Below are 26,834 nucleotides of genomic sequence, written 5' to 3' on the forward strand. Positions count from 1 at the left end.
GAGGAGGGAATGAAGCGCCGGGTTACCAGCGGCAGCTCGCTGCTGGAGGGGGGCTTAATCCTCTTTTTGCTGCATCCTCAGACGTTGAGCTGTTGCTGGAAGACAGAGCGCTGCATGCTTGTTCTTGTCTCAACAAATACCTCTGCATCAGGATGTGTGAATGATGTGCATGTGTGTATGTGTGTGTGTGTGTGTGTGTGTGTCGCAGTCCCCTCGCTTGTCCCAATCATCCTTGAATACCATTAGATCTACGTGTTTCTGTACCAAAGCAACGATGAAAATCGGCGATCTAAGACGACGCGGACGACACTTTTGCAGTATAAAAAAAAAAAAAAAAAAAAACAAGGAGAATTTAAAAGATTTCTTACGCATTCCCCTGCTTCCTCTCTTCCGCCGCCTTCTCCTCCTGCAGGCGCCTCGTCGCCAGCCTCGGCTCCGCAGGCCGTTGCCGACGTTGCCATGGCAACGGAGGGCTGACAGTCGGCTGAGGGGGCGGTGATGTCACAGCCTCCGTCCCGGTCACCTGACAGCCTGACGGGGGCCTCGCCAGAGATCTCTGCACTGCAGCTGGTGGAGAGAGGAGGAGACGGAGGTAGAGAGGAAGAGGGGAGGAGGGGGGGGATGCACAAGAGGAGGAAGAGTAGAGGGTGAGGAGAGGGAGAGTGAAAGGATGGGAGGAAGAAAAGGAGGAGGAAGATGAAAAGAGGGAAAGTCAGAGGAGGGAGGACGAAGAGGCAGAAAACGTCGAGAACAGAAGGGTTGAAATTATCATTCTGGCAGAGCTCTCCTCTGCTTACAGCATCCCTGTCATTCATTCCTCCTCATTCTTCTCTCTCCAACTCACATGTCTCTCTGCTTCCTGCTGTGTCTTCTTCTTCTATCACCACCACCCACCCACCCTCCTCCTCCCCTCCTTCTCCTCCTCCTCCTCCTCTTCCATCGTCCTCCTACCTCCCCTCCCAAACACCCAAAATCAATGCCTCTCCTCTCTTCCTACCTCCGACCCTCACCTCCTCCTCAGGAGGACAGCAATTAGACACATCAGCGGACATTAACACCTGAACCCCGGGACCGCAGGGACGCTGCAGCATGCAGCCACACATGCAAACACACACACAGAGGCACTTCTCCTTCCGGTCCTTTGTCTGATAACTGGGGATCCATTTTTTTTTAAGCACACAGCCGACGCTTGAGCTGAGACAGACCAGAATGCTCGCAGACAGACACACAGTGCTGCACTCAAGTTCACATATCAGTGAACACAAATACATTCCTGCAGGCGCTCACACATGAATTTGTAGATAGCAGCAGATAACTAAGGAGTTTTTGAAATGCTGGCCATGAACTCCAACATGCCCATCATGCATCTTTGTTGCAATTCATTCCTCCACCTCTCTGTCTACACTCATTTACTTTCATTTGATCATGTTTCTATCTGCAATATAAGTTCAGTATTCTCTCCCTTGCAGATGTGGTTTAGTCTCATCCAGATCTTGAACATGTTTCACTTTCTCCACCAGCTAGATGCTGAGTAGCAGGTAGTGTACAGTCAGTTTATTAGACCTTGCTTGCTGAGCCTAAAAGCTAATACTTCCTTTCACATAATGAGAAACCACTTAAATACAATGTAAATATATAAAATATCAATTTGTAGAGCTTTAAAATAATGCACACATCTTAAAATTTTGCTTATCAGGAACTACCAACTATATACAGTATTGATTTTTGCTTTTCAAACACCGGTGAGCTTCACAGTCCAGCAGCCACGAGTTTGAAAAATAAAATCACTGCAAGAAATAAAACGTTGTTACAGCAATTTTAGAAATTATTATAGTTTTACTCAAATTACAGGTGCTTGTGGTTCTTTATCGGCTCAGCAAGTTTAAACAGGCCCAGAGGTCACAGCCCATAATGGAGTCTCAACCATGTCTGGCTCTCAGACAAGGAGACAGGCTGTAAATTCCTCAAATATTGACCTTCTTTAAAGTGGTGGATGTAACTAGAGCGTGTGCGTGTTCGTGTGTGTTGGGGGGGTAGTTGTGGTTTATATCCAGTAGCAGCTACTGGTGACACACCGGCTCCTGAGCTTTGATGTAACATAATGCTGGCTGTAATGTCCTCTTTTTTCCATCAGCTTTGTGTTGTGTGACGACAATATAACACCAACGTATCATTAGTTATCATTGTTTTTTCTTCCCAGATATGCAACTATTGATTGTTTCATCATTATTATTTTTTTTTACCTATTTTACTGGAAAGTCCCATTGAGGTTAGAAATCTCTTTTACCAGGGACTCCTAGCCAAGGTAGCAGCTGTACAAACAAACAAACATATTAAAATGCAGCTTACACAACATTTTATACAGTGACTCTATCTATCAACTACTTTTATAATTAATTAATACATTGTTGAGTCTATGAAATGTTAGAAATTAGCAATAAATACCCATCGTGATGTCTTCAATTTGTGTGTTTTGTCTGAACAACAGTCCATAACTCACAGATAGAAAATTTTACGATGATATAAAACCGAGAAAATCACCAAATACTCACATTTGAGAACCAGAGAGTGTTTGCATATTTACGAGTATATTTCATCATACATTTAGCATTTTGCATATGCACGCTGGCAACCTGCACTTTTCTTTTGCATTACACGTGTAATAAACAAAGCCAACACAGCAGATAAAAGGTGTCCACATGTCTGAATTAAAGTGGTGCAAGTGTGGCAGAAAAGGCAAATGTAATTAATTCAGTTTTGAGGATGCAGCTCTGAAGCGTCCAATCGGTTTCCTCATGGACAAACTGTCATTAAAAAGGCCTTCCTCTGCCAGCATTAGCTGTCACACCCTGGATGATGCATGGGAAGTAATAACCTGTAGCTTAATTTATCAGGAAACCGCCAAGTGTGATAGATCACTGCTCAAAAGGGCAAAATGCGATACTGAAATTAGCCTGGCTGTCATTCTTACTGATGCATGTGTCACTTAAATGAAGTCGATGTATTTTTCTTTGGGCAAGTGCATCTAATAGAGACAAACAAATGGAAAATATATACAAAATATATATAAACACACCATCCTATACATGCTGTAGGTAACTGATGCATCTTTATTGCACAGCGTAATTTACCCAGAGGGGCCGCTTTAACGCTTCACTCGATTTCACGGCTATAAAACCCCTCCCAGGTGTAATAATGTGAATATTACTGTAAGACCGCAGTTTGTGCTGTATTGTGCTCGGTATGCAGAATGCGCCGCATGATGCACTTAAACAAAGAGACTTATTGGTGGAAGTCAAATACCTCAGGGTGCTGAGATCACACAGAATATTGTCATGTTTAATGAATAAATCTTCAAGTATTAAAACATTCAAAAGAGCCTCAGGTCGGATTTAAATCTCGGGGGAGTGGGACGAGTGTTGCATAGTGGGTGCTTTTTGAACATAAAAGATGAATCCACGTGGGGTAAATAATGTTGAATGTGAGCTGCTGGAGATACAGATGGGCTTTTTCTGTATTCGAGGGTTATAATGGCGCTGAAGTTGAAGAGTGTTTTGGGAGGCAATGAAGTGACTCAATAACTACAGGATGGATTGTCATGAAATTATGCACAGACATTGATCAGAGACTTTTCTTGAATTACTACCATGCCATTTATATTTGTGGATTTATTCAAATGTTTCAGTAAAGTATGGTTGAGTTGCCATGAAATTTGATGTGCACATTCATGTCCCTCTCAAAATGAACTGTAGTTACTTTCCTGATTCCACACCTTTTGAAACGCCAAAGCATGTAATACCCCCATCAGTTCACTAGCGGATACCGTGTCAGTGTCACATTTTGATTTGACTAAGCGTGAAAAGTATGGTGCCTCAGGTTTAGGCACCAAAAACTCCCCGGTCAGGGTTAAAATAAGTAATTTAACATAATTAACTTTATATATATCATGTACATTATTTAAAAGAAAACCACATACCAGATAGTGCCCTCAATGGTAAAATACCAATGTTTATTTTATCTAACTATCCCCAGTCTACTTCCTATGTAGACTTCAGTGGCCAGATCCCACCAAACCAAATTAACTTTAATATGCAGGTGACAGGTTAGACTGTTAACAGGTATTAACAAATGTATATATATATATATATATATATATATATATATATATATATATTCAACAGACCTTTTTGAACTTCCACACTAAGTAAATACAGTAAGTATAAAAGGAAGCTTAAGTTACACAGGAAATGGCCTGATGCAGTGCCAGCTTACTACCGCTGATTGGAAGTGCTGCACAGTGTGGTTAATTATTTCAGCCACTTCAGTCTGGCAGTCCTCTTTGGGTTTCAGAGGGAATATCTTGGTTTTAGATGCATCTCCAGATTTTAGAAAAGCATCAGTCTGACAATTTTACCATTTGTGAACTAGAGCCAATCAAACCGTGGGACATCAATTCAATGTGGGCCTCCGCCACCTCCCTCTTCGACCCTGGTTATACACGTGTGTACTTTTCACGCCTGGGCGAGGCTAAACAGCACACTAGCACGTAATCCTCCCGTGTACTGATGGGTGTATTACACGCTTTGGTGTATTACCGGGCCGCACTTTTCATATCGCACCATCATCAAGTCAATATTACAGTTTGTCCCATTATTCATGAGCAAACACCTGCATATTGTCTTCATCCTAACAAACGCTGTACTTGTGTGCAGCCTCACAGACTTGTTGTAGTGATAATTGGAAAGAACAAGCATTTTGAAGACATCACCTTGTGCATTTTTTCATTGTTTGATAGACCCTACAGATTGATGGTGAAAATAACCTTTAGTTGCAGCTCTGCACTCTCACATATTCTGTATGTACACAATCACACACACACAGCAGTTCTTTTTCTGCTGCCTTCGTGCAGTACAGCTTCAGACATCCATCATTCCTTCCAGCAGTGCAGACAAAGGAGCGACAGTCAGTGGAGAGTCCTGACAGGCAGGGAGAGACACCGTCTTTCTCCCATCTATTTATGCCTCCAGCCTGTGTGTGTGTGGAGGGGGTGGAGTTTATATCCTTCAACTGGCCTTATCAAGCAGCTCCTCTGTGGTCAGGCTCTAATATTTACATTGCACGGAGGCCTAAATGGCACTACAGTGGTGTAAAACACACCCCAGTCTTGTTTGCCCTTGATCAAGAATGAGCCACACTGGAGAGAAGCCTGCATTTATTTAGCAAACAGTTGACACCGAGAGAAGAGAGACAGCCAGTCAGTGGGGACAGTGGCAGTCCTCCAGTCTGCCATGGCTCATGCCAGCCTCACGCCCACCGTCTCGTCTGCAGAGCCAACGCTGTTAGCTCCGACAGCTGTTATCACAATAACCGAGATAAATCAATAACACAACACTCAAACAGATGGACACACACCGGCACGACGCTCTGCCACCGCAAAACACACACGTGGAAGTGTACTTGCATCCACTTCGCTGATAAAGACACACTTCTGCTGCTCTGAGCTGCTAAAGGCCTCCGATAATGTGTGCCATGAGATCCAAAATCACCATCAAGAAGATTAACTGCATTTAAAAATGATATGCTGACTGGTAACACTCAGGTGTCACAGAGAGAAAGTGAAATTATATTATTTCTGTGTTTCTGCCTGGAGCTGGTCAGCCAAAAACTGGCCAGTCAAAAATTGGAGATTTTCACAACTCTGCTTTGATCTTGGCTGTAATGGGAGAAGTATTCAGATGCTTAGAAGCAACGATGCCAATACTAAAATGAAATAATAGTTGATAACAAGTACACAAATCCTGCATTATGCTGAATACTATCTTCATTGGATATTAAAAATGTCTCTGTTGTAGTATAGATATCAGAACTGGCCTCAAACATCCAGTGTTGGCTGGGCTGTAATTAAGGTACATAAGTATTATTGGGAGTATAATTGTATTTAAAGTGCCTATAATCAATATCATTTTTTAAATAATCATGTAAAAATAACAAAAAACAGAAATATGAGGAAAATATTGGACCTGCAATAACCAGGTGGACACCAACTTAGCTTTAAATGAATGGCAATGTAGCTCCGTAGGTGCTGGATGTGTAAATAAGCAATATATACTCATATTTACTAATCATGTTTACTATATGCACTAAAAAGACAATGAGAGTGAGGTTCAATGTTGGTTATTGCAGGCTAGGTATTCAAAATAAAAGTGCTGTTTATGTCAAGAGGTTACCTTTCCTGTGTGGTCACTCGTTTTTATACATATTATATCAGTGGTTATGTTGACGCCAATATGTCTTTTTTATTAATTAATGAAGATGCAGTAGCACATCAGGCCAGGAGGGGGCAACAACATTTACTATCATTTAATATAATGTTAAGTCATTTAAATACATACTCTATATACATAAGTGGTCTTTTACCAATTAAGCACAACAAGACCAGTATCACTGATGGGTTATTGTGTTAACAACATTTACATGTTGTATCTGATGACGATGGAGGTGATTTTTACTGCTTTATTAACAGTTAGAGGGTGCTGTATCCTCTGAATCGTAGTTTATATGATATACAAAATTAGAGTATGTTCAGCAAACTGTACGTACATACATTTTTTTTTTTATTGCAAGACCCTATGTAAATAGAATCTTTTAACACATAGCTGTATTTTGGTTTAACTTAAGTAAATCATCTGAATACTTCTGACAGCAATTAACACACTCATCACTCTCCTCCCGGCACGCCCCCCCAAACTAACCTCTTCTTGATGAGGTCCAGCGCGGAGCCGATGAGTCCATCCTTCATCTTATAGATCTTGGCTCCGTAGCTGGACAGATCCGTCCCCTCCAGAAGGAGCGCCGGGCAGCAGCTGGAGGGTCGTTCCCAGTTCTCCCTGCCAGGTGGGAAGGGAACCGACCCAGCTGGTTCCAGACTGCTCCTCCGGCGCCTGGCGCACCCGTCCTCTCCTCCCACAACGGCGGCTTTGTCCTGGGCATCGCTGGCCAGGGGCTGCAGGGGTGAACGTGGAGACGGGCCGGTGCGGATGGGAGAGTATGTGCTGGTACCGGATGTGGTGGAAGAAGATGGTTCTGCAGTGTTGTTGATGCTCACAGTGTGAAAAGCAAGTTTCTCTGAGGAGGTCTGCAGGCCTTCGTCACTACATCCTCTCCTTTTACTCTTACTCTCGTCTCCCTCCACCTCCTGTGGATCTCCTCTCTGCTCTCCACTAGAACCTAATGGAGGTCCAGTCCGACCAGATGCGAGTATCTTTCTGTCTGGTGCTCCTGCATCCTGTGGCAGGTCAGCTTCAGGTTTTCCAGACACTCCAGAACCCGTTGCGGACTCCAGGCTCTGCTTCCCCTCCCTCTGCCTCATCCTCTTAAACTCCTCAAACGTAGGGATATGTAGGCGTCCCACGGGAGGTCTGCGACGCTCAGGTGCAGAATCTGACCCACTCCTGCACCCTGAAATGTTCTCTGTTGTGTAGGATGTCTTGACTGCTTTCGGGCTGGACGGGGAGCTGTGGAGAGCCAGGTTGGGGCTACTGTTCTGCCGCCGGAGCTGTAAGCGCCTCAATACCTCCTGCTTGATCTCCTCGGGGCTGGTGATGCGCATTGCGCACAGCGGCCTGCACCACGTTGAATTCCCGTGATGCACAGTCTCCCGATCCGTGGGCGCAGCACTTGGGGTCACCTGAGGCCGCAGTGGGAGGGGCTTCAGAGGCTCGACGGCTGACCTCGCACTCTGGAGGCGAAGCTTCTCCCTCAGGCCCTTCCTCGCATCCCATTCGTCAACACCGCCTGGAAACAGCAACTGAGGGAAGAGTGGTAGGTCCTTCCTGGGCAGCCCATGTCGAGGGTAGAACGCCAGGCTCTCTGGGTTGGGTACCAGCCCATGGGCCCCCATCATGGATCCATCAGGAGGCCCATCATACCAGTGGCTAGTGGAGGTGTAGCGTAAAATGAACTCGCTGTCCAGGCTCCTGTAGGGAGCAGCACTGAGTGAGCACAGGCCCGAATCTGCCACAGTGTTCCAGTTCAAGTTCTCCATACTCCTGTAAGGTCTGCTGCCGCTGCTTCCAGTGGGAATGTAGGAGCCCGGTGCCACCCCTTGACCCAGATCCACCCCGAGAGGACCCTGCCGGCTGGAGCAGTACCTCAGCCCCAAATTAGTCAGCAAGGTGCTGCTGTTACACCTGGCCATGAGCGGGAAGGGAGGTCCGTGAAAGCCCGGGTGGTGCGGACAGTGCGGGACGCCGGGTCTGTGCCGGGGGAAGGGGGACAAGGGGTCCGGGGACAGCGGGAGGTTGGCGATGCAGGGCTCCATGTCCATGACCAGGTCGAGGTGAGAGGCGCAGCCGGGGGGAGAGCCGGCAGAAGCGGCGGCGGAGGAGGTGGAGGGGTAGTCACATGGTGGGGGGAGCTTCACGTCTGGCATGGCTGCAGGCAGAGTGAGCGGCCCTCGGACACACAGTCAGAAGGTATGCAGGTCTGCAGCCTACAGGGACAAGGACAGACAAGGACAGATGTTTAGAGCCGTCTAAAATGATGCTCCCAAGATAATTGCCGCAAAGTTCGCTGCAACAAGCATCAAGTTGAGTATTTTATAAGCAATTTCTTGACTTAGATTCAATCTCAACACCATTATCAAAGAATTTCAAAAGCACTTTGACTGCCAGACTCTATTTAAAAGCCTGTGTAAACGCTTTATAACCCAGCTCTGCTCAGTTCAGACTTCCTGCATTGGTTTTGGCCATGTGATAGAGATTTGTTCCTCGGCCACGGAGACGACAAACACTACAGTCCACGCACATACTGGAATATTGGATAACCGCAGCTCTGGACACAGAAACGCTGCCTCTGAAGCGCGGTTCCTCCACCAGAATAATCACATTCATTTCTATATAAATGCCGCGCTCTCTATCTCCTCGGGCTTCTTTTCCTTTTTCTTCCTCTGCAGCAAGAATAATAATAGAGGGATTATTGCCCTGCTTGTCAGGCTATTAAAACATGAGATTGAGAGCGAGATACAGAGAGACAGACAGTGCAGGATAGTATAAAAAAATAAAAGCTGCTAAAAGAGACAGCGAGGAGGCAGAGAAAGAGGAAATGAGTGTGACGTTAAGAGAAAGCAGTAGGCTGAGGGGATGGTAATGAAGATAACTGCTCAGTTGTCCGCTGGCGGGCGGCCAGCTCGGCTCGGCTCTTTCCTTCTGACTAATCAGACAGTAGTTCCAGATTAGCAGAGGAGACGAGAGAGCTGGAAAGACGGTACTGGGTGTACTGTGTCTCTTTCCCTGTCTCTCTGTAATGAGACCGCCCGACCCAAACACCCATCATCCGTGTCTCCGAGTCTGTAGCGCGGGGTTATGGCTGCGATTATGACTATGATTGTGAAACGCCGACTCAGAGGGCTCATCCCTGATGCATAATGTGAATAATAAAACCCAAAACATCTTTAGACTCAAACGCTCCCTCATGCCAAAGCACGAACAGCCCGCCACGCTTCTCCTGCAGCTCCGCAGTAATAGATAAATCTCCATTCCTCACATGGCTGGAAGTAAGCGAGGCTGCGATCAGAGTTAACCGGTAACTTCCGACCAAACAAGCCCACGCGGCTTCCCGCAAATCTGATTTGCCGGCTGCTTATTAAATGAAAGATGCTCAAAAAAAAACCCCAAAAAACAAAGACAGGAATATCAATCCTTTTAACAGAGACTGAAAATCATACCTCACTCACAGACACACGAGGTAATATCTGTTTCACAAACAACATTCTTCAAGGAAACAGCAGATGCTATATTTTGTAAAAAAAACACAAAAAAAACACATGAAACCAACAGTGAATTGATTGTACTAACAGGTATTGTGTGTGTATCCAAAACAGGATAGACTTTAGTTGTAGTCTTATATCATATGACATATCTGTCACTCATAACTCGTAAACGAGTAATGTATGCAAAGAAGATTTTAAAGAATCCTTACATGTGTTTACATGCTTGCCTAATAAAGCTAATTTACAGCACATATGTTAAATATGGACGTTGCTGCAAAGAAGCTACAAATTTGAAATCGTGGATGCTTCTCACATTTTCAACCTGACAGCACAAGAGATGTAAACAATCACTACAGTTTCAAGGTGGACACCCAAGATTAGTGTCGCCTATGCAGAATCTGACAAAGTGTGAAATATGGTCACATTATCTGTTCTTCTGTTCCTAATTTATATTTCTGTGCATAACAGACAAGAAAGTGTTTCTGCAGAGCATTTATGATGTTACACTGAAGATGACCTTTGGGATCTAAAACATCATCCTTTCACCATGATATTATATTCGAAATGTTGGCCACAAACATATTTTGCAAGGTCACAGTGACCCTTGACCTTTAAAATCTAATCAGTTCATAATTGAGTGGACCTTTGTGCCACATCTGAAGAGAAGTAATTCCTTCAAGGCGTTTCAGCGACATCACATTCACAAAAGGGGATGGACCTCACGTCGCAGTGACTTTCACCCTTTGACCTCCAACCAGCAAAATCCAATCTGTTCATCTTAAGGATCAAATTTGAGCCACATTTGAAGAAAATTCCCTCAAGGTGTTCTTGCAATTTCTTGTCACCCTCTCTCACCATTATCATATCGGTGATGATAAAAGTCTGGTGAAGTCAAAGCCGGTCATCATTTAACTTCGTACATGGCCAACTAAATAATGGATTTTAAATGTTTTTTTCCCCCTTTTTGCTCTGTTTTATTTCTCCAGTCAGTTTTTCATCTTTAAGAGCATCTTCAGGTTTCCTGTAAAATGTCTTTGACAGGTTTCTCTGTTATTCTGTTGGTAGACTCAAATATGTGTTTGCATTGTCCAGATTTGAGAATTTGGTTGCTGATATGTGGAGTTTGGTTTAATTAGCAGGAGTGTGTGTGTTTGAACAGTAGCAGGCAGCATGCTGCTCAGCATGCTGCTCAGCATGCCTGCATCTCTCTCTTTCTCTCTCTCTCTCTCTCTCTCTGCCTCTCTGTTTGAATTACTCCCAGAATAAATGCTCTCTGGAGGTCTGCGCTCTCTCTGCCTCCCTCTGTCACCGAGCTAACTGAGGAATAACTCATCCCTACCGGCAGGACAGTAAATCAGCCACCATGTCCCAGCATGCACAGGGGCTGATTTCTGCAGATATGATGGCACGGTGCGTAAAGAGGACAGCATCAAATGGAGGACATAAATCATTTATTGTCAGAGTGGCTGCATTATTGAGAACACTGACAAAAATCACCATCTTAACAAGTCACTTTGTATATTATTGAGTCCATGAATGTGAAATGATATGACCAAAAGTATGTGGACACTCCTTACATTCAGTGAAGGGAAATATCAATGCTACAACATACGAAAATAGTTCAGACAATAGTGTGCCTGTTTTATTATATTGTGCTTTCTCTGTTTCAACGTGACAGTCCCTCTGTGCACAAAGCCAGGTCTGTAAGCAAATGTTTGTCACAGTCTGGGGTGGAAGAACTTGACTGGTCAAGAAATAAACCTCATCCGGCTGCAGGAGAGGCCTGATCACCCATCATCAGTGTTGGTTTACTGTGCCTGTGACTGAATGGGAGCAAATCTCTGCAGCTTTCTAAATCTGGTGAAAAGCCTCAAAACCAGTAGAGTGGAAGCTGTTTGCAGATTGGAAAGAAGTCTGCGTGTCCACATATCTAGTTCAGGTATCTGCATAGATTTGACAAGTGGCAATTTTTTTAGACAAGTGAAACTGATTATATCACTTTTCAATTTCAAGAAGCTCCTAGAATCAAATTGATCCTTTCCTGATTGGAAGATAGTGATGGCACTTCTGCATCTTTCAAAGCTGGTGGTCCATCTGAAAATAATCACGTTATTAATTAGAAAACAAGCCTAAAAAAAAGCTGTGTTTTGGGGGGCGTGTCTGTTTGATTGACAGGCGTGTGGTGCAGTCAGGTTAGAGCTAGCGGTGGGCGGGACGTAGTATCGCCGGGTTTCCAGTCAAATCGAGTCAGATCCACCGCTCACTCACAATCAGCTCGTCCAAATATGGTCACTTCCGGCTCCAAACCGCTTTGAACTAGCAAGATGGCGACGGGCAATATCCGAACTCGAGGTTTCATAACAGCTGTTCACAAACCAATGGGTGACATCACTGTTGGTTGCAGTTTGGTCTGTAGCCACGAATGACAACTTTTGTGACACTCCTCCCCAACAACACGGGAACACGAACATGAACGAGAATCAGTTCGGGTCGTATTTGTAGTGTTTCCAATCTCCCACCGAAGGTTAATGGCACAAACTTGCCATCATGAAAGACAAATTCATTGTAAAGTCTGATCCCGGCATTAGAGTGTTTTTATCTTCTCTGGCTCATCTATTAAGTATAGACTCTAATATCCCATTCTCTCACTTTTTATTAAATGTCATCATATAAATTCCATTTCATTGTGGCATGAAAACATTCAGAAAAGTCCTGACAGGGGGGGAATCTTTTAATAAGGATTAAGTACTGTATATGGCAGCCAAATCTGCCATAAGGCTTAGTTACAGTATCTGCATCTCTGTGGCTCCTGCAGTGTGTATTTCTGCTTGTGTGCGGACACATCAGTGTGTTAGATGTGAGTCAGAGTCTGTATTTTGCTATCAGCACATCTGCCCTCGTCTCTGACTGCGCAGGGGTTACCTAACAGTCAGCATCATGTTGCAGGGATCAGGTTTGGAGACAAATCCTCCTGTTGCAGCCAGCAGTTCCTGCAGCTGATCTTCTAAACTTACCCCATTTTAATCAAGCCTCTACGCTGCTTCTCTCCTCCTACAGGTCATTGGCTCGGGTCCCAGAGTGCCCAGCTTCCTCTCATCAGTACAGAAATCCGTCTGGAGCTTCCACCGAGCCAGACAGACGTGGCCCTGAGCTGCAAGGAGTTAGAAAAAGAAGAAGAAAAAAAAGAACATCAATCAACAACCTGCCATTTCTAAATATAACAAGATGATCGCCCTGCCAAGCGCTGCTGCCTTCAACCAGACAAGGACACACACACACAGTGAGCAACAGAGACTCCAGGCTTGAATAGCAGATGTATCCTGATACTGTAAAACAAACCGTGTCCTCCTTTTTCAGATTGAATTAGATGTTGAGTCAATTACATAATTAGTGTTCCTCTGAGAGAGCAGCATACTGTATTATAAACATCACATCCAGTATGTGCGAGTGCTGAATCAACTGGAGGATGTGTAGTAGTTTTAAGCACAAATTCACATAAACAGCTCAGTTTACTATTAAATAAAGTAAAATCTTTAAGCGCATCAACAGTTCTGGGAACAAATACCTCATCAATCAAAATTGAGGAAAACTTGGCTTTTAAAGCAAACACTGCAATAACACCAGTTCAATTATTCTTGTTAAAAAAAAATAAAAAATAAAAAATAAAATAATAATAATAATACAATTCAGTTGAATTAAATATTTGATTGTAAAATACACAATGACCAACAGGATAAAGAAATCTGGAGCAATATATGTATTGAGCTTTGTTCTTTTCAAATAGCCCTTCAAAATAAAACAAATCAAAGAAAAGCTTTTTTTTTTGCTAAATATAAAATTTTAAAAGGACAAATTAAATTACATTTTTTTGCACGGAGAGTACTGAACTTTGTCCCTTCCAATTAAAATAGAATGAAATAGATTAGATAGATACAAAAATCCATACGCCTGCTGCAGAAACGTCTCTTCTGAATAATCCAACAAATATAAAGTAGCTGCATTAAAGTTACCACACGTACAGTTACTATAAACTTCAAATATTTTCTTGAAAATATAAATAATAAAAACAATAAGGATTCACTGACCTCAGCACATTAAAACTCAACACCAAGAGAAAAGAACAACATGAATTCCAGACATAACTACACAGCAGACATGAATGTAATGTAGGACAGCAGGCCTCAAACAAAAGAGACCGAACTGTGCATTACAGAAGCAAAGACAACAACTCGGACTGGGAAACAGACCTCTGCAGGAATGATAAATAATCAGTTCACAAAAAACAACCTCATCTGACCTCGTCTCAAACTCCTCCTCCTCCTCCTCCTCCTCCAAACTCTGCATCCACCACTTCAGCATTTTCAGCCACACGATGAGAAAAGAAACCAAACGTTGTCTCTCTGAGCTGCAGGTCACATGATTTCTAACGTCCCCCCCCCCCCACCCCCTTCCACCCACGGGACACTGAGATGGAGAGTGCTGTGGCTGCATCATCCAAAGCTTTGACAAGTGTCTGTCACTTATAAATGAACCCCCAACCTCCCCACTCCCTCCTCCATCCCAGGAGTGCTGCCGTAACTGACAGGAGCCTCTTATTTATTTCCCATGCAGGCTCCTGCTCCTCCCCTGCCAAAAATAACACCTCTTACTTCATTCACATTTTGCTTGACCTCAGATCTGTTGATTTAAAACAAACTTAGAAGATGTAGAATTAGCTCCTTTCTGTATTTTTTAGCTTTGCACGCTGGGAGACGCTCCGTCTCTCAGGCCCTTTTGCTCACTGAATAACCTCGCTCCCACAATCCCACTGAAACTGATCGGCTTTACAGAGAGGGGAATGAGAAATTGTTTGTAGCCACACACTGAAGTGACCCATTTATTTATTTTTTATTTTTACTTTTATCCGGCAAGCGTTTAAATCACTGAGCCAATTCCCTGCCGTTCCAGCCCGTTTCATTCATCCTCTCCTCACAGGCGCGTCTGAACCTCCTAAACTATGCAGAAGTGTTTCTGAGCAGCCTGTCTTATTACTGATCTCTCTCTCTCTGTGTGTGTGTGTGTGTGTGTGTGTGTGTGTGCAGAGTGTGTGTGTGTGAGAGAGGATGTCTTTCAGATCCTTGGTAGGAGAGGTGATAATAATGTGCTCCATGTTAATAATGTGCTCCATGTTTTTTTGACACCTCCACTGTTCCCTACAGACGTGCTGCAGATTCACGTGTTCGTCTGTCTGGTCCAGCTGTGTGTGTGTGTGTGTGTGTGTGTGTGTGTGTGTGTGTGTGTGTGTGTGTGTGTGTGTGTGTGTGTGTGTGTGTGTGTGTGTGTGTGTGTGTGTGTGTGTGTGTGTGTGTGTGTGTGTGTTGTGAGCCGGTCTGGCAGTCTCTCAGCCTCACACACTCTCACACACTTTAATCCTTGTATTTCCTCTCAATCTCATCACTATTTTCATAAATGTTTTTTAGACTGAGAGTCCACCAAATCAGATATATTAAAACATGTAAAAATAATCTTGTTTCTCTCCTGCATTCACAACCGTCCCGATCCAAAAGGGAAATCAATGTTGTTTTGAGTAATGAAAAACATACAGTACATCCACTAATATAAACTTAGTTTGGAGTGCTTATGTCATGCAATCCAATATAAAATCACCAAACACTAGACAGCCCTCAGAAATTTTAATCAACACCTGTTTGACACATTGTCAACAAAAACTGAACACTGGAAAGCTAAAGTTGTAGCGCTGCTGTTGCTGTAGATTGTAATGCCTAACCTTGTAGCTCAGGGTCATTCAGCACTTGAACAACTTAAATTTACAACAAGATCCTGGTGCCTACAAAAAAACTGTTAAAAGCGTCAGCATCATATGAGGTACTTGGGTGGATTGGAATAGCGACACCCTGAAAACCACCGTGGCATGAATATGTACACCTTCCACCACAGTGTGCTGCAGCTCAGCAGGTGTCTGAGTCTGAAGCTTTGAAGTGAGCTAGTAAAAGGCAGCCTAATGTTAGCACAGCTGGACACTAAAGCAGGAGTGCCTGTACAAAATGGTATTACAAGACAAGACTTAATTTCGACATACTGCACCTTAAAGAAGACAACTTTCATAGACAATTTAGTCTCTGTGTGTTTGTTTTGTTGTCCTACTTTTCTACACAACATTTTACGAGGTGTGGCACTGATTCAGACACTGCATAGCTGTTAAGAGTGCAATCAAAATGAAAAAATAAATAGTTACCAGTGTAGACAACGTGTGTCCTTAAAGGACATTACTGATTAGTGAAGCTTTAAGTTTATTTGAATGTTTTGTAAGTCACGCCAAAGATGTGTCTCACGGTAGCACTACAAATTTAAGGGTGTGCGCATGTGCTTGAGTGCTTGCCACTCAGCAAGTGGCATAAAATGGCAGGCTGCTGTCCACACGCTGTGTGCCGGCATGCAGCCTCGACTCAAACACGATTCCAACACCGGTGGCTGCTATGATGTTTCACTTTGCACGACCACGAGTCCGAGGATGCCGGCCGCCAGCGGACACTGAAATACGGCCGACTTATTCTCTTTTATGAGTCCCTGAAGCCACAATAACAACCACCGCCTGCAATAACAATGATTACACTGTGACTGGGGGAGCAGAGACTGTAAATGTGAGGCAGTCAGGTGAAGGGAGATGGCTCGACAAGTGTTGAAAGCGCTCAGAAGTCATGAATGCATGATAACTGAAAAATGCCAAATATAGTTTATCGCTGTGTTTAAATCTCACATTTAAATGTTCCTGCTTGTCATCAGACTAATTAACACATCAAAATGTCCCTCCAGGTTTACAACCCTGTTTCCAAAAAAGTCTGGATGCTACAACAGGGTTGTAAGTGATACTCCACTTCAGCCTGATTTGTGGGTGTCAAACATTTATCCCTGTAGAGCTGGAGAGAAACCTTTTTTTGGCTGCTTCAAAAATCAGTCGGCTTGAATTAAATTGGCAAAAATGCACCACAGACGGTTTTAAACCACTTTTGCAGCTTATTCCACTTTTCAGTACGTTTAATATCCATCTTCCTCACAGTAGGTTTGGCAAAGTAAATACACTGATAGCAGCCGAGCTGCAGAGCTTGCAGACAGCCTCACACAGAAGCAGTTTATTTTGACATTATATCTCTTACAGTGCAGATTAAGATAAAACCAAACACACCTCCTACACATCTCGAGTTTTTGTCATACGTATCCCTCAATTTTGCACAAGCAACCTGCCTGCCTGATGGCTTACCTGTTTCTTTCTCTCTTTCAATCATCTGTTAATCCAACAGTTTTTGCATCTGTATTCCTGAGAAAGTCTCTTCACATAAAGCCCCGCTCCTCCCTGCTCAATCTGGACTCAGTCTATTGATCGAGGGGCTTTCCGCCCGCAGTCTCTTACATAAGAAAGACCTGAGCGTCATTACAGTTGTAGATTAATGCATATGAGCAATTTCTGTAATGAGGGAAAATTCTTCTGGGAAGGCACAACTGAACTCCATACAAGGATATTTTTCATTTCATTTAGCTGATGCTTTTATCCAAAGCGACTTACAACACACTGATGGTACACCATCGGGAGAAATTTTAGGGTTCAGTGTCTTGCTCAAGGACACTTGGGCATGTGGACAGGAGGAGCTGGGGATTGAACCATCAACTTTCTGATTAGTGTGAAACCCACTCGACCAACTGAGCTACAGCCTCCCTCCCATGATATAATTGAAATAACGCATGACGACTGAAAAGATGTGCAAAGGACCAAGGGCATACAGTGTAGCATAAGTAGTACTTTATATTAAAAGATGTATTAAAGTCAATTTTCCATTACTCAAATGATTTGCGCTCACAGGTCAGGTAGGAAGGCCTCTTAGCAGAATTCTGCACAGGGTCCAGGGAGGTCAGGACGAGCCTGGTAGTACCAGCCTCAAATGTAGTGCAGGAATGAATGGATCTGATCACGCTTAATTTTGGACCGTTTTCAGTCGTTGCATCCTAATGGGCGTAGACCTCGAGTTAATTTTGAAAATATTAGAGAAACCTTTAACAAATCAGTATTGAACACCATATACCCTATGCTGCGTGCTAAAACTCGACCACTGCTGCCAATGTTAGAAGTGCGATTCGAAACAAATGCTTGACTTTAATGTCATCACAGCAAATACTGAAGATTACCACGAGCCAAGCTAGGTAAAGATCGGTTATAGCCATAATGATCGGGACGATGGTTCTTAGGATGGGAGATCAAGTTTGTAGTGTCGAAGGAATGTGATAAGACTCTTTCTTGCATAATCAATACGAAGCAATCCTGGCAAAAAGCATCTTTCCTATCCATTTCAGACACTTTTAAAATCCTCGACACTGCAGGCATATTGTTACACCCTCTTTTATGCTCGATGAAAGAGCACAATTGTGCTGGGGAAAATCCTTCTAGAATGTACGCATAATTAAAGCATAATTATATCTGTCTGTCATATCAGCAGAAACGTTCATTTTGAGCAGATTCAGGTTTTTTTTAAATTTTAAAGCCGATATTGGTGCCGTGCCAATATCATTGTGTTTCTGCAGTGAGAAGTCAAATTTCTACATCCCACATCTTCCCAACTGAACTCAGACTGAACAAGACTGGAAATTAAGTCTTCCCCATTTAAAAGTTCCAGCTTCCAACCATAAATGAATAAAACATTCGAAGTGCATTAACCTGACAATGACGGTAAACTAAAAAGAAATGATTGTAAAAGTGAAAAAAATAAGAGCTTCCAGCTTCTTGCATACGAATGCTGAAGAGTTTCTTCAAAAGGTAACATTCCCCTTTTTCCCTCTCAGATACATTCCTACAAGCAGACACACAACCCCCCCTCTCCGCCCACCACTCACTGTTTCCCATCAGCCAGTGAAATGTGGGTTAATGAGGCACCACCCAGGGGCACTGTCAGCAACACCTACAGTACTAGTCTCATCAGAGGGACGGGAGGTAAAGGAATGGGCGGGGGGCTGCGAGACACTCAGCACATGTTGGCAACATCAAAGATGGACGTGTGGAAGAGTTCAGTTAATTAGGTTGAATGACTGTGGTATGTGCATGGACTACAAGTCTCAAGTGGAAATACATATAGTTGTACAGTAGAGACTGTTTACTACAGCAGCTAAAGTGCTCTGCTCTGCCGGAATCTGAAAATAGTTACTCTGAGCGACAGAGGTAAAAATAAAATGACCTTGTTGTTATACATATAAGCTGGCTGTGTGCTGAGTGGCAGCACAAAGCTGTCTTACAAAACTAATTCAGCACTGGGTGGAAAAATGAATCTTACCCATCCAGAGTCAAAAGCTCAAAAAAAAAAAAAAGGGTGAAACAAGGCTCATTTTTCACATATTGCAACTGCATTGGTAATGCAGTGCAGCCGACCAAATATGTACATTCTTGGTCCATGGAAATTGCTTTCAATGAATTGGTTATCTGGCCAATAATCAGACTGAGGGGATAACATCACTGCTGCTGTGAGAATTTTTCCAAGTTGTAAAATGCTGTTGTCTATAAGCCACTGCACGGCACGTGGTATCCATTAAGTCTTAAACCTCATTAATTAAAACTAGTCTTGGATCATATTTTAGTTTCTCATTGGAAGCTAAAGAAACAGGTTGCTAACAACACAGCCTACAAACGTTTTTGTAATGCAGAACAATGGCATCAGAGATTTGTAGCAGAGAACATATTCTGCTCAAGTTCATCAATCACAGTTCAGGTCATTCTTATGTTCTCCATCTCATTATCATACATAGGATCCTGAAAGAGAAGTTTAGCAGCTTTGTATTTGGTTAAATGGAAGAGGGCTATTAGGTTATGGTTGAACTGGAGAACGTAGGACCTGGAAACATGGGAACATGGAAACATGGGAACATGGGACATTGCCCTTTTGGGACCTTGAGAATTTAGATTCCTGGGCACATTATGGACCTTGGGAACGTAGAACCCTGGGACTGTAGGACCATAGCCTTTTGGGAATTTGGGCACCTTGGAGTATAGGACCTTGTGAACATAGGACCCTGTGAACATAGGGCCCTGGGAACATAGGACTCTGGGAACACAGGACTCTGGGAACATAGGACTCTGGGAACATAGGACTCTGGGAACATAGGGCCCTGGGAACATAGGACTCTGGGAACATAGGACTCTGGGAACATAGGACTCTGGGAACCCTGGGAACATAGGGCCCTGGGAACATAGGACTCTGGGAACATAGGACCCTGGGAACATAGGACTCTGGGAACATAGGACTCTGGGAACATAGGGCCCTGGGAACATAGGGCCCTGGGAACATAGGACTCTGGGAACATAGGACTCTGGGAACATAGGACTCTGGGAACATAGGGCCCTGGGAACATAGGACCCTGTGAACATAGGACTCTGGGAACATAGGACTCTGGGAACATAGGACTCTGGGAACACAGGACCCTGTGAACATAGGGCCCTGGGAACATAGGACTCTGGGAACATAGGACTCTGGGAACATAGGACTCTGGGAACATAGGACCCTGGGAACATAGGACTCTGGGAACATAGGACCCTGGGAACATAGGACTCTGGGAACATAGGGCCCTGGGAACATAGGACTCTGGGAACATAAGACCTTTGGGAACATAGGACCCTGGGAACGTATGATTTTGAAGACAAAAGAGTGATATCAATCATCACATCTCTCAGTCTGCTAAAAATAACAAAATCAATAAATAAATAAACATTTCCTAAAATGTCAAACTACTTATTGAATGCAAGACTATAAATCCTTTGTGTGCAAGTGGTTGTGTATTCCAGTTGTTAATAGAGGATATTGTATTCAAAATGTAATGAAATAAAAAGAGTGGTCTTCAAATTTACAGTCCAAATCAATTATTAGAAAAAAATAAATAAATCAACTGTGTCTCAATTAAGTATTCACTTGATTAGAAAAGTTTAGAGAAGTACTAAAGGTTAAAAACAGTAGTTACTCAGCGTGCCATTCAAGAGCACCTACAAATCAACCTGCACTGTTGTGTCCTTCTTCTTCTGTGGTTCCAGGTCATCCTGGGCTCATTCATATTTCATGTGTTGGGAGGTGGAAATGTTGCAAATGAATAATAGAGGAAAGCAGATGACCTCAGGAGCAAACACTTTGCTTCTTTTGCATGAGGTTTTCCATGAGCAGCACAGCAGATGTGCGCACATTCAAAAGAGAACAAAAGAGGGAGTCTTTTCCGCTAAGGAGAGACAGTTCAAAGGAGCCAATTCATGCAAATGATGACCAGAGCTATTAATGGGATACGAGGCCTTGTAATACAGATAAAATGCTTTGGAAAGACTGGCGCTTTGAAGTGATACAAAGAGGATCTGATATCCAGGAGGAAATATGGGTTATTATACTCAATGTGGTTGTCATTTTAAATCAAGTGTTCTTCGGGTTTACTTTATTATTCAATTATTTTATTGAACTTTCTGTCTGTTGTTCGGTCTTTACCCTCTTTCCTTCAAGGAGTACTTTGACTTCCGATACTGGGAAAACAAGATTTCTTTTAGTGCAGTGCCATGCAACCCAGTGTGTCTTCATTATATGTATCAAATCAGACACTTTTTGTAACAAGTACTGGTCTTCATTTCAAAACTATTGAGACTAATAAGGCCGATTTGAGCTCTTGAAAATCGCGGGAGTGTTCCACATTTGAGGCTAGTCCGAACAAGTTATCTGCTCAAATGATCCTGTGAGGTGAAAGGTTTACAGACATAATCTTAATGTTATTTACAGGATCAGACTCACTCTGGTTTTGAATCATAACGATGGGATTTTGAGCAGAAACCCAAAATAGCTAATCAGAGCAAGCTGACCGACCACACAAGCCCACAGCTCTGTAATATTGATATGGATCTGCATCTCCATGGCAGTGGAAGATCAGAGAATGTATATTAATGAGGTTCCACTCTCCATTCCACCGGTGTGCAACTGACAACAACATTAGCTTGTAGCAGTAGCTTGCATTTGTCCCGTGTGAAACTAACAATACAACTTTTTTTTGGTGCGAAACAAAGCACACACAAGTGAAACCAGCTGGCGCCGATGACGATGCTGTGAGGTGATCCCGGGTGTTTCTGTGAGTCCCTAGAATCACCACTCTGATCTTATTTAATATTGACAACAACTGTGTGGCCCTGCTTCCTAACTGAATCATCTGGTGTGTGCGTTCTTATGATTTCAGTATTAAAAATAAGCTAAATCTGTCTATATGTCTGTGGCCACCCACATTTTTTTTTTTTTTTTTAAATCGGTTAAGATTTTAAAATCTTCTTGCGTGCACCAGGCATTTGTTTTGGCATTTAATCATAACTGTTCTACTTTATTCAGCTTTTCATTTTAGAAATGTTCTCCTGCACATATTTGCACACTCTTTGACATGAGAGAGAGAGAGAGAGAGAGAGAGAGAGAGAGAGAGAGAGAGAGAGAGAGAGAGAGAGAGAGAGAGAGAGAGAGAGAGAGAGAGAGAGAGGCCCGTTAAAAAGCCAAACCGACCGAAAAGCTTTCTGTAAAGGTCACTTCTTTGTAGAAGAGCTAAAATGATTTGTCTATTTTAAATGATTATTTGTCTGACAGGAAAATAGTCTGCAGCTATTTTGATGAATCATTTAAGTAATGTTGCTGTATCAAAATATCTATGGTCAACATGAGACACTCAAAGTCTGCATGTCAGAGGCTCATGTTTAATTGATGAAGCAGCAAGCCATGTAATTACCCAGTGATCACAGAGGAAAACAAGCCGTGATAAAAATAAGTGTAATCTCAGTAACTGTGTGTGTGTGTGTGTGTGTGTGTGTGTGTGTGTGTGTGTGTGTGTGTGTGTGTGTGTGTGTGTGTGTGTGTGTGTGTTTGTTTGTTTGTCACCCAATCAGCAGAATGGTTTTCTGTCCTGCCCAGCCAGCCTCACCTATCAACTGATGGACGGTTACAGATCTCACTCAGTTTGGTGGCTGCACCCATAACGGCTACAAAGAGGTATCGTTTAGCGCAACAGATGCAGGCGACACACACACACACACACACACACACACACACACACACACACACACACACACACACACACACACACACACACACACACACACACACACACACACACACAACACTACAGATACCACATCAAACTACAGTGTGTCTCTTTGAAAGCAGCAATATAAACACTGCACGGCAGTGATTACAATCCCATGTGACAGTTTAATTTTCTGATCTTCACACTGGATGCAGGATGAACACTTTTAAGAAGCTCCGACTGTGTGATGCATCTTTCCCTGTGAGGATGGAGAAATGAAGCACTCCCATTATCACTGCTCATCTGTGCTGCGTGATGGATGCATTAATGAATGAATGAATGAGAGTCTCATCCCAGCAGAAAGAGTTAGAGACATAGCGACCAACAGAGACAGAGTGTGATATAATGAGTAATCTTTGTGAGATGCTGGGAGGACAGCTAAAGCACACTGCAGGCATTTAAGTGACACAGAGAAATAACGAGCGGGTGGTTTTAGGATGAGACCGCTCGCCTGAGGCTGAGTGCTCTGATTCACCGTTTCAAATCGGAGAACATCCTCCATATTCTTTGTTTCTTAAAGCCTTTTAAAACACTCTCAAATCTGCAACAGCCCACAAACCGTGAGACACCAGCAGCCGCCATTCATCATCCATTCAACATCTTCTTTAGCAACTCATTTATTTTGAGTGGGACACGCAGAGAGCTAGAGACTATCCCAGCATGCACTGGGTGGAAGCCAAGGATGTACTGCACAGTGCAATGTGGATAGAAATCACCCAATCAAACATCTAATTTTGAGTCATCAACCAGCAGAATAGAACCACACGATGTATAATTTGAATTACAAAAGGAAACAAGCTCATATCAGAGCAGGAGCAAATTTAACAGACAATGTCCTTCAAAGTGGGACATATATGGTCCAGTACAACAAAATATTATCCAAACCTGAAAATATCTGAAGCTGAGCTGCTTTAAACTGATGAAGGTTTAATGAGGCTTAAGGTGCAAATCTTTAGTTTCAACTTGCCGTTCGCGCACAGAGAATATTACACTCTGTGATTGGATGTTTAGAGTCTATTTGACTTCTATCCTTTTTTTAACATTTTTTTTTATTCACACAAGCTTATCCCTTGAACTTTTTTTTTTTTTTATCAAAGAACCAGATATTTACAATCACAGTTGTTCATCTTTTTACTGATGATTTAGCGCAGAAAAGTTCATGTCCAACCTAGCCACACAACTATCGGCCATCGAACATTTTACTTCAGAAACTGTTGATGTCAAAATAACTCCTCCCACTTTTATGTAATTTGATTTTGGTGTCTTCTCAGTGCTTCTTTGTTGAACTACAAATATTATTCACAAAATTAAACTTCCAGTTGGAAACTGACTGATATTTCATGTAGAGTACAAACTACAACTACTTATAAATTAGTAACATGTATAGATGTTAGGAATAATTTTGGTTGTGGTTCTGTTTCATATCTTGCCGTGTTTTTGATGTTGACCCAAATATTAAGGACCAACCTATCAAATAATAAAATATATCATATTAAGAAATTCTTTGTTTTCCAAGAAAGGAGAAAAAACTGTCACTCTCATTGTGGTGTGAGATTGTCTGAGTTTTAATTTTCTCCAAAATAATACGACCCGGAACAGCAAAACACACCAGCCCAAACAGATCGAACAGCTGAAACTGTGTATGCTACAGTAAAACTGCTCTCTAATGACAACCCACGGCCAGTAACGGTGCTAAAAGCGCAGTAAAAAGTAGAGAAAACAAACAAAAAACAACAGTTATCGTGGGCAGATATGGTCTCCATAGAGATGCAGTACGACAGTAGTCGGGTTCAACAAAAGGTCTACGCACTCAGGCACGCACACACACACACACACACACACACACACACACACACACACACACACACACACACACACACACACACACACACGCCCCCAGGGTGTTTTTTCTGTGTCTGTTGTCATTTCTGCAGGGGATCATAATGACATCAGCAACAGCAACACCTACATAAACAAAATATCAACAGTCTGCTCACATTCATATCCATATGCCCACACACACACACACACACACACACACACACACACACACACACACACACACACACACACACACACACACACACACACACACACACACACACACACACACACACACACACACACACACACACACACACACACACAGAGTGTCTGACCTCATTCCTACAATCTGTCTCCTGGGAGAAAAGGGTAGCGTAGACATTAAGGAGAGGAACAAATGATATCAGGTGAAATGAAGGAAAGCAACACTTTCAGAGATGAATTCAGCTAAGGAGGTGAAAAAGAGTGTAAGAGGAATATCTATATGAAACACCCTGAGAGGAGGTTTAGGTGATCGGAGGGAGAGATAAGCACAGATAGATGGGGGGAGATAGATGTACTGAGGAGCGGTGTTAATAAACAAAACGAGGGCAATAACGCAGGAGAGGATTCGCTGGGCAGCAGATGGCTGCACGAGTCACTCCCTTCACTGGGAATGAAGTGAGACAGCGCGATAAGACAAGGGGAAAGTGTGTGGAAGAAAAGATAAATCATGATTGATGATGAAAGTAAAGAGAAAAAAAGAAAAAATATCCTTGTATCCCATCAAAGCACTTTTGTCTCTCCTTAACCAGCCCGTCACTCAAAAAGAGATCAACAGAATACTCTGTGTTTTATTTACCAACCAGGTCGCCGGCAGATACCTTTGAAAAAAATCCTCCCCGTTAGGAATAAAAGTGAGCAAAAGAGGAAAATGTTTCATTGAACCGCTACTGCTCTGAGAAACTGGAACAGACTACTCTCAAAGATTGGAAACTTCTGAGCTGGCAAAAAGCAGAGGATTCAATTAAATAGGAGGTTTTGTAAAGGAGATTGCTCAGTGCACAACAGATAGATGTCTGGTTCTGGTCCAAACTATTCGATCAATGGATGATTAAAGAAATAAAGTTACAGTCACATCAGCCTGAATAAGAAGACATGGCTGGTCAAAAAATAATAAATCACAGACTGTCTGTAAAAGTGATGGTGCAGTTTAAGCTTAAGGGTGTAGTGCCGTTTGCTATTTGTTATTTGTACTGAGAAAACACTGTGAAACACTCATGCTGTCAGTGTTTCACAGGTTCTATAACCACTATGGTAGCAAGTTCACATATTTAGTCAATAATGTATATTTACATCAATTTATTTAATAGTTAACAATGTTGTTCTGGATCCTATTTCAGTCACAACACGTTCCTGCAAATGTTTTAGAATAGAAGCCTTTTTTTTAAATTTTTTTATAAATGAAGGGTTTCTGTATAGTAAAAAGGGCTTTTAATTTGTAACAGATTCAGGAAGCATTGAGTTTGTGTTAAAGCATACTGGATAAATATTTTTAAATGTTTCATATCCATGTATTTTTCCTTTAAAAGCATTTAGGGCAAACGATGGAGGATCAAAAACGAGGCTTCGAGCTGACTGTCAAATGTCAATATGACAACGCTGACCATTACATTTCTTCCTATTGGCTCTATTTTGTGACATATGCTTTAAAGATGATTGTATCTTCAGGCTCCTAAAAATATATATTTTATTTAAACTGGATCAAGAGAGAATTGAACATTTTATTTCCTTACTTGGAGAAAAAAAAAAGTGGCAGAGTCTGACATTAGAAGCCAAATAGTCAAAGAAAACATCTGATGGAAAAATAATGAACTCATTATGTTTGTCTATCTGTTGCTCAACATGTTCCTATTGTCTCAGACAAGATGTACTCATTTCTCCGTTGCACAACATGGTTCTATAGTCTCTGTTACAACGTCTCTGTACCTTTATCTTGTGACCTACGACCTCACTCAGGACTATCTACAAAATCAGATATACAGAGGAAGTGGGGGTGACTGTCAACTGTTTGTCACACTGTATAAAAGCTGAACTACGGAGGAAGGACTTCGAGCAATGCTGGACACCTTTCTTTGAGTGTACATGT

At 42.7% G+C, this 26,834-nt stretch overlaps 1 protein-coding gene across 2 annotated transcripts in view; it reads right to left on the reverse strand.

Moving 5' to 3' along the window:
* Positions 1-26,834, reverse strand: part of arhgef49 (Rho guanine nucleotide exchange factor 49) — a 61,800-nt gene that overhangs the window by 10,098 nt on the left and 24,868 nt on the right. For both annotated transcript variants that reach the window (XM_069720836.1, XM_069720837.1), the window contains 3 exons: positions 12,784-12,920; positions 6,753-8,491; positions 369-567 (listed from right to left, as the gene is read on the reverse strand). In XM_069720836.1, the coding sequence (XP_069576937.1) occupies positions 369-567; positions 6,753-8,431 (1,878 nt within the window). In that variant the 5' untranslated portion in view covers positions 8,432-8,491; positions 12,784-12,920. The remainder of the gene's footprint in view (positions 1-368; positions 568-6,752; positions 8,492-12,783; positions 12,921-26,834) is intronic.

The sequence above is a fragment of the Brachyistius frenatus genome, unplaced genomic scaffold, assembly GCF_029030835.1.
Source record: "Brachyistius frenatus isolate BFR_SWC_R1_liver_20210118 unplaced genomic scaffold, ASM2903083v1 Contig_252, whole genome shotgun sequence".
Lineage (NCBI taxonomy): Eukaryota > Metazoa > Chordata > Actinopteri > Embiotocidae > Brachyistius > Brachyistius frenatus.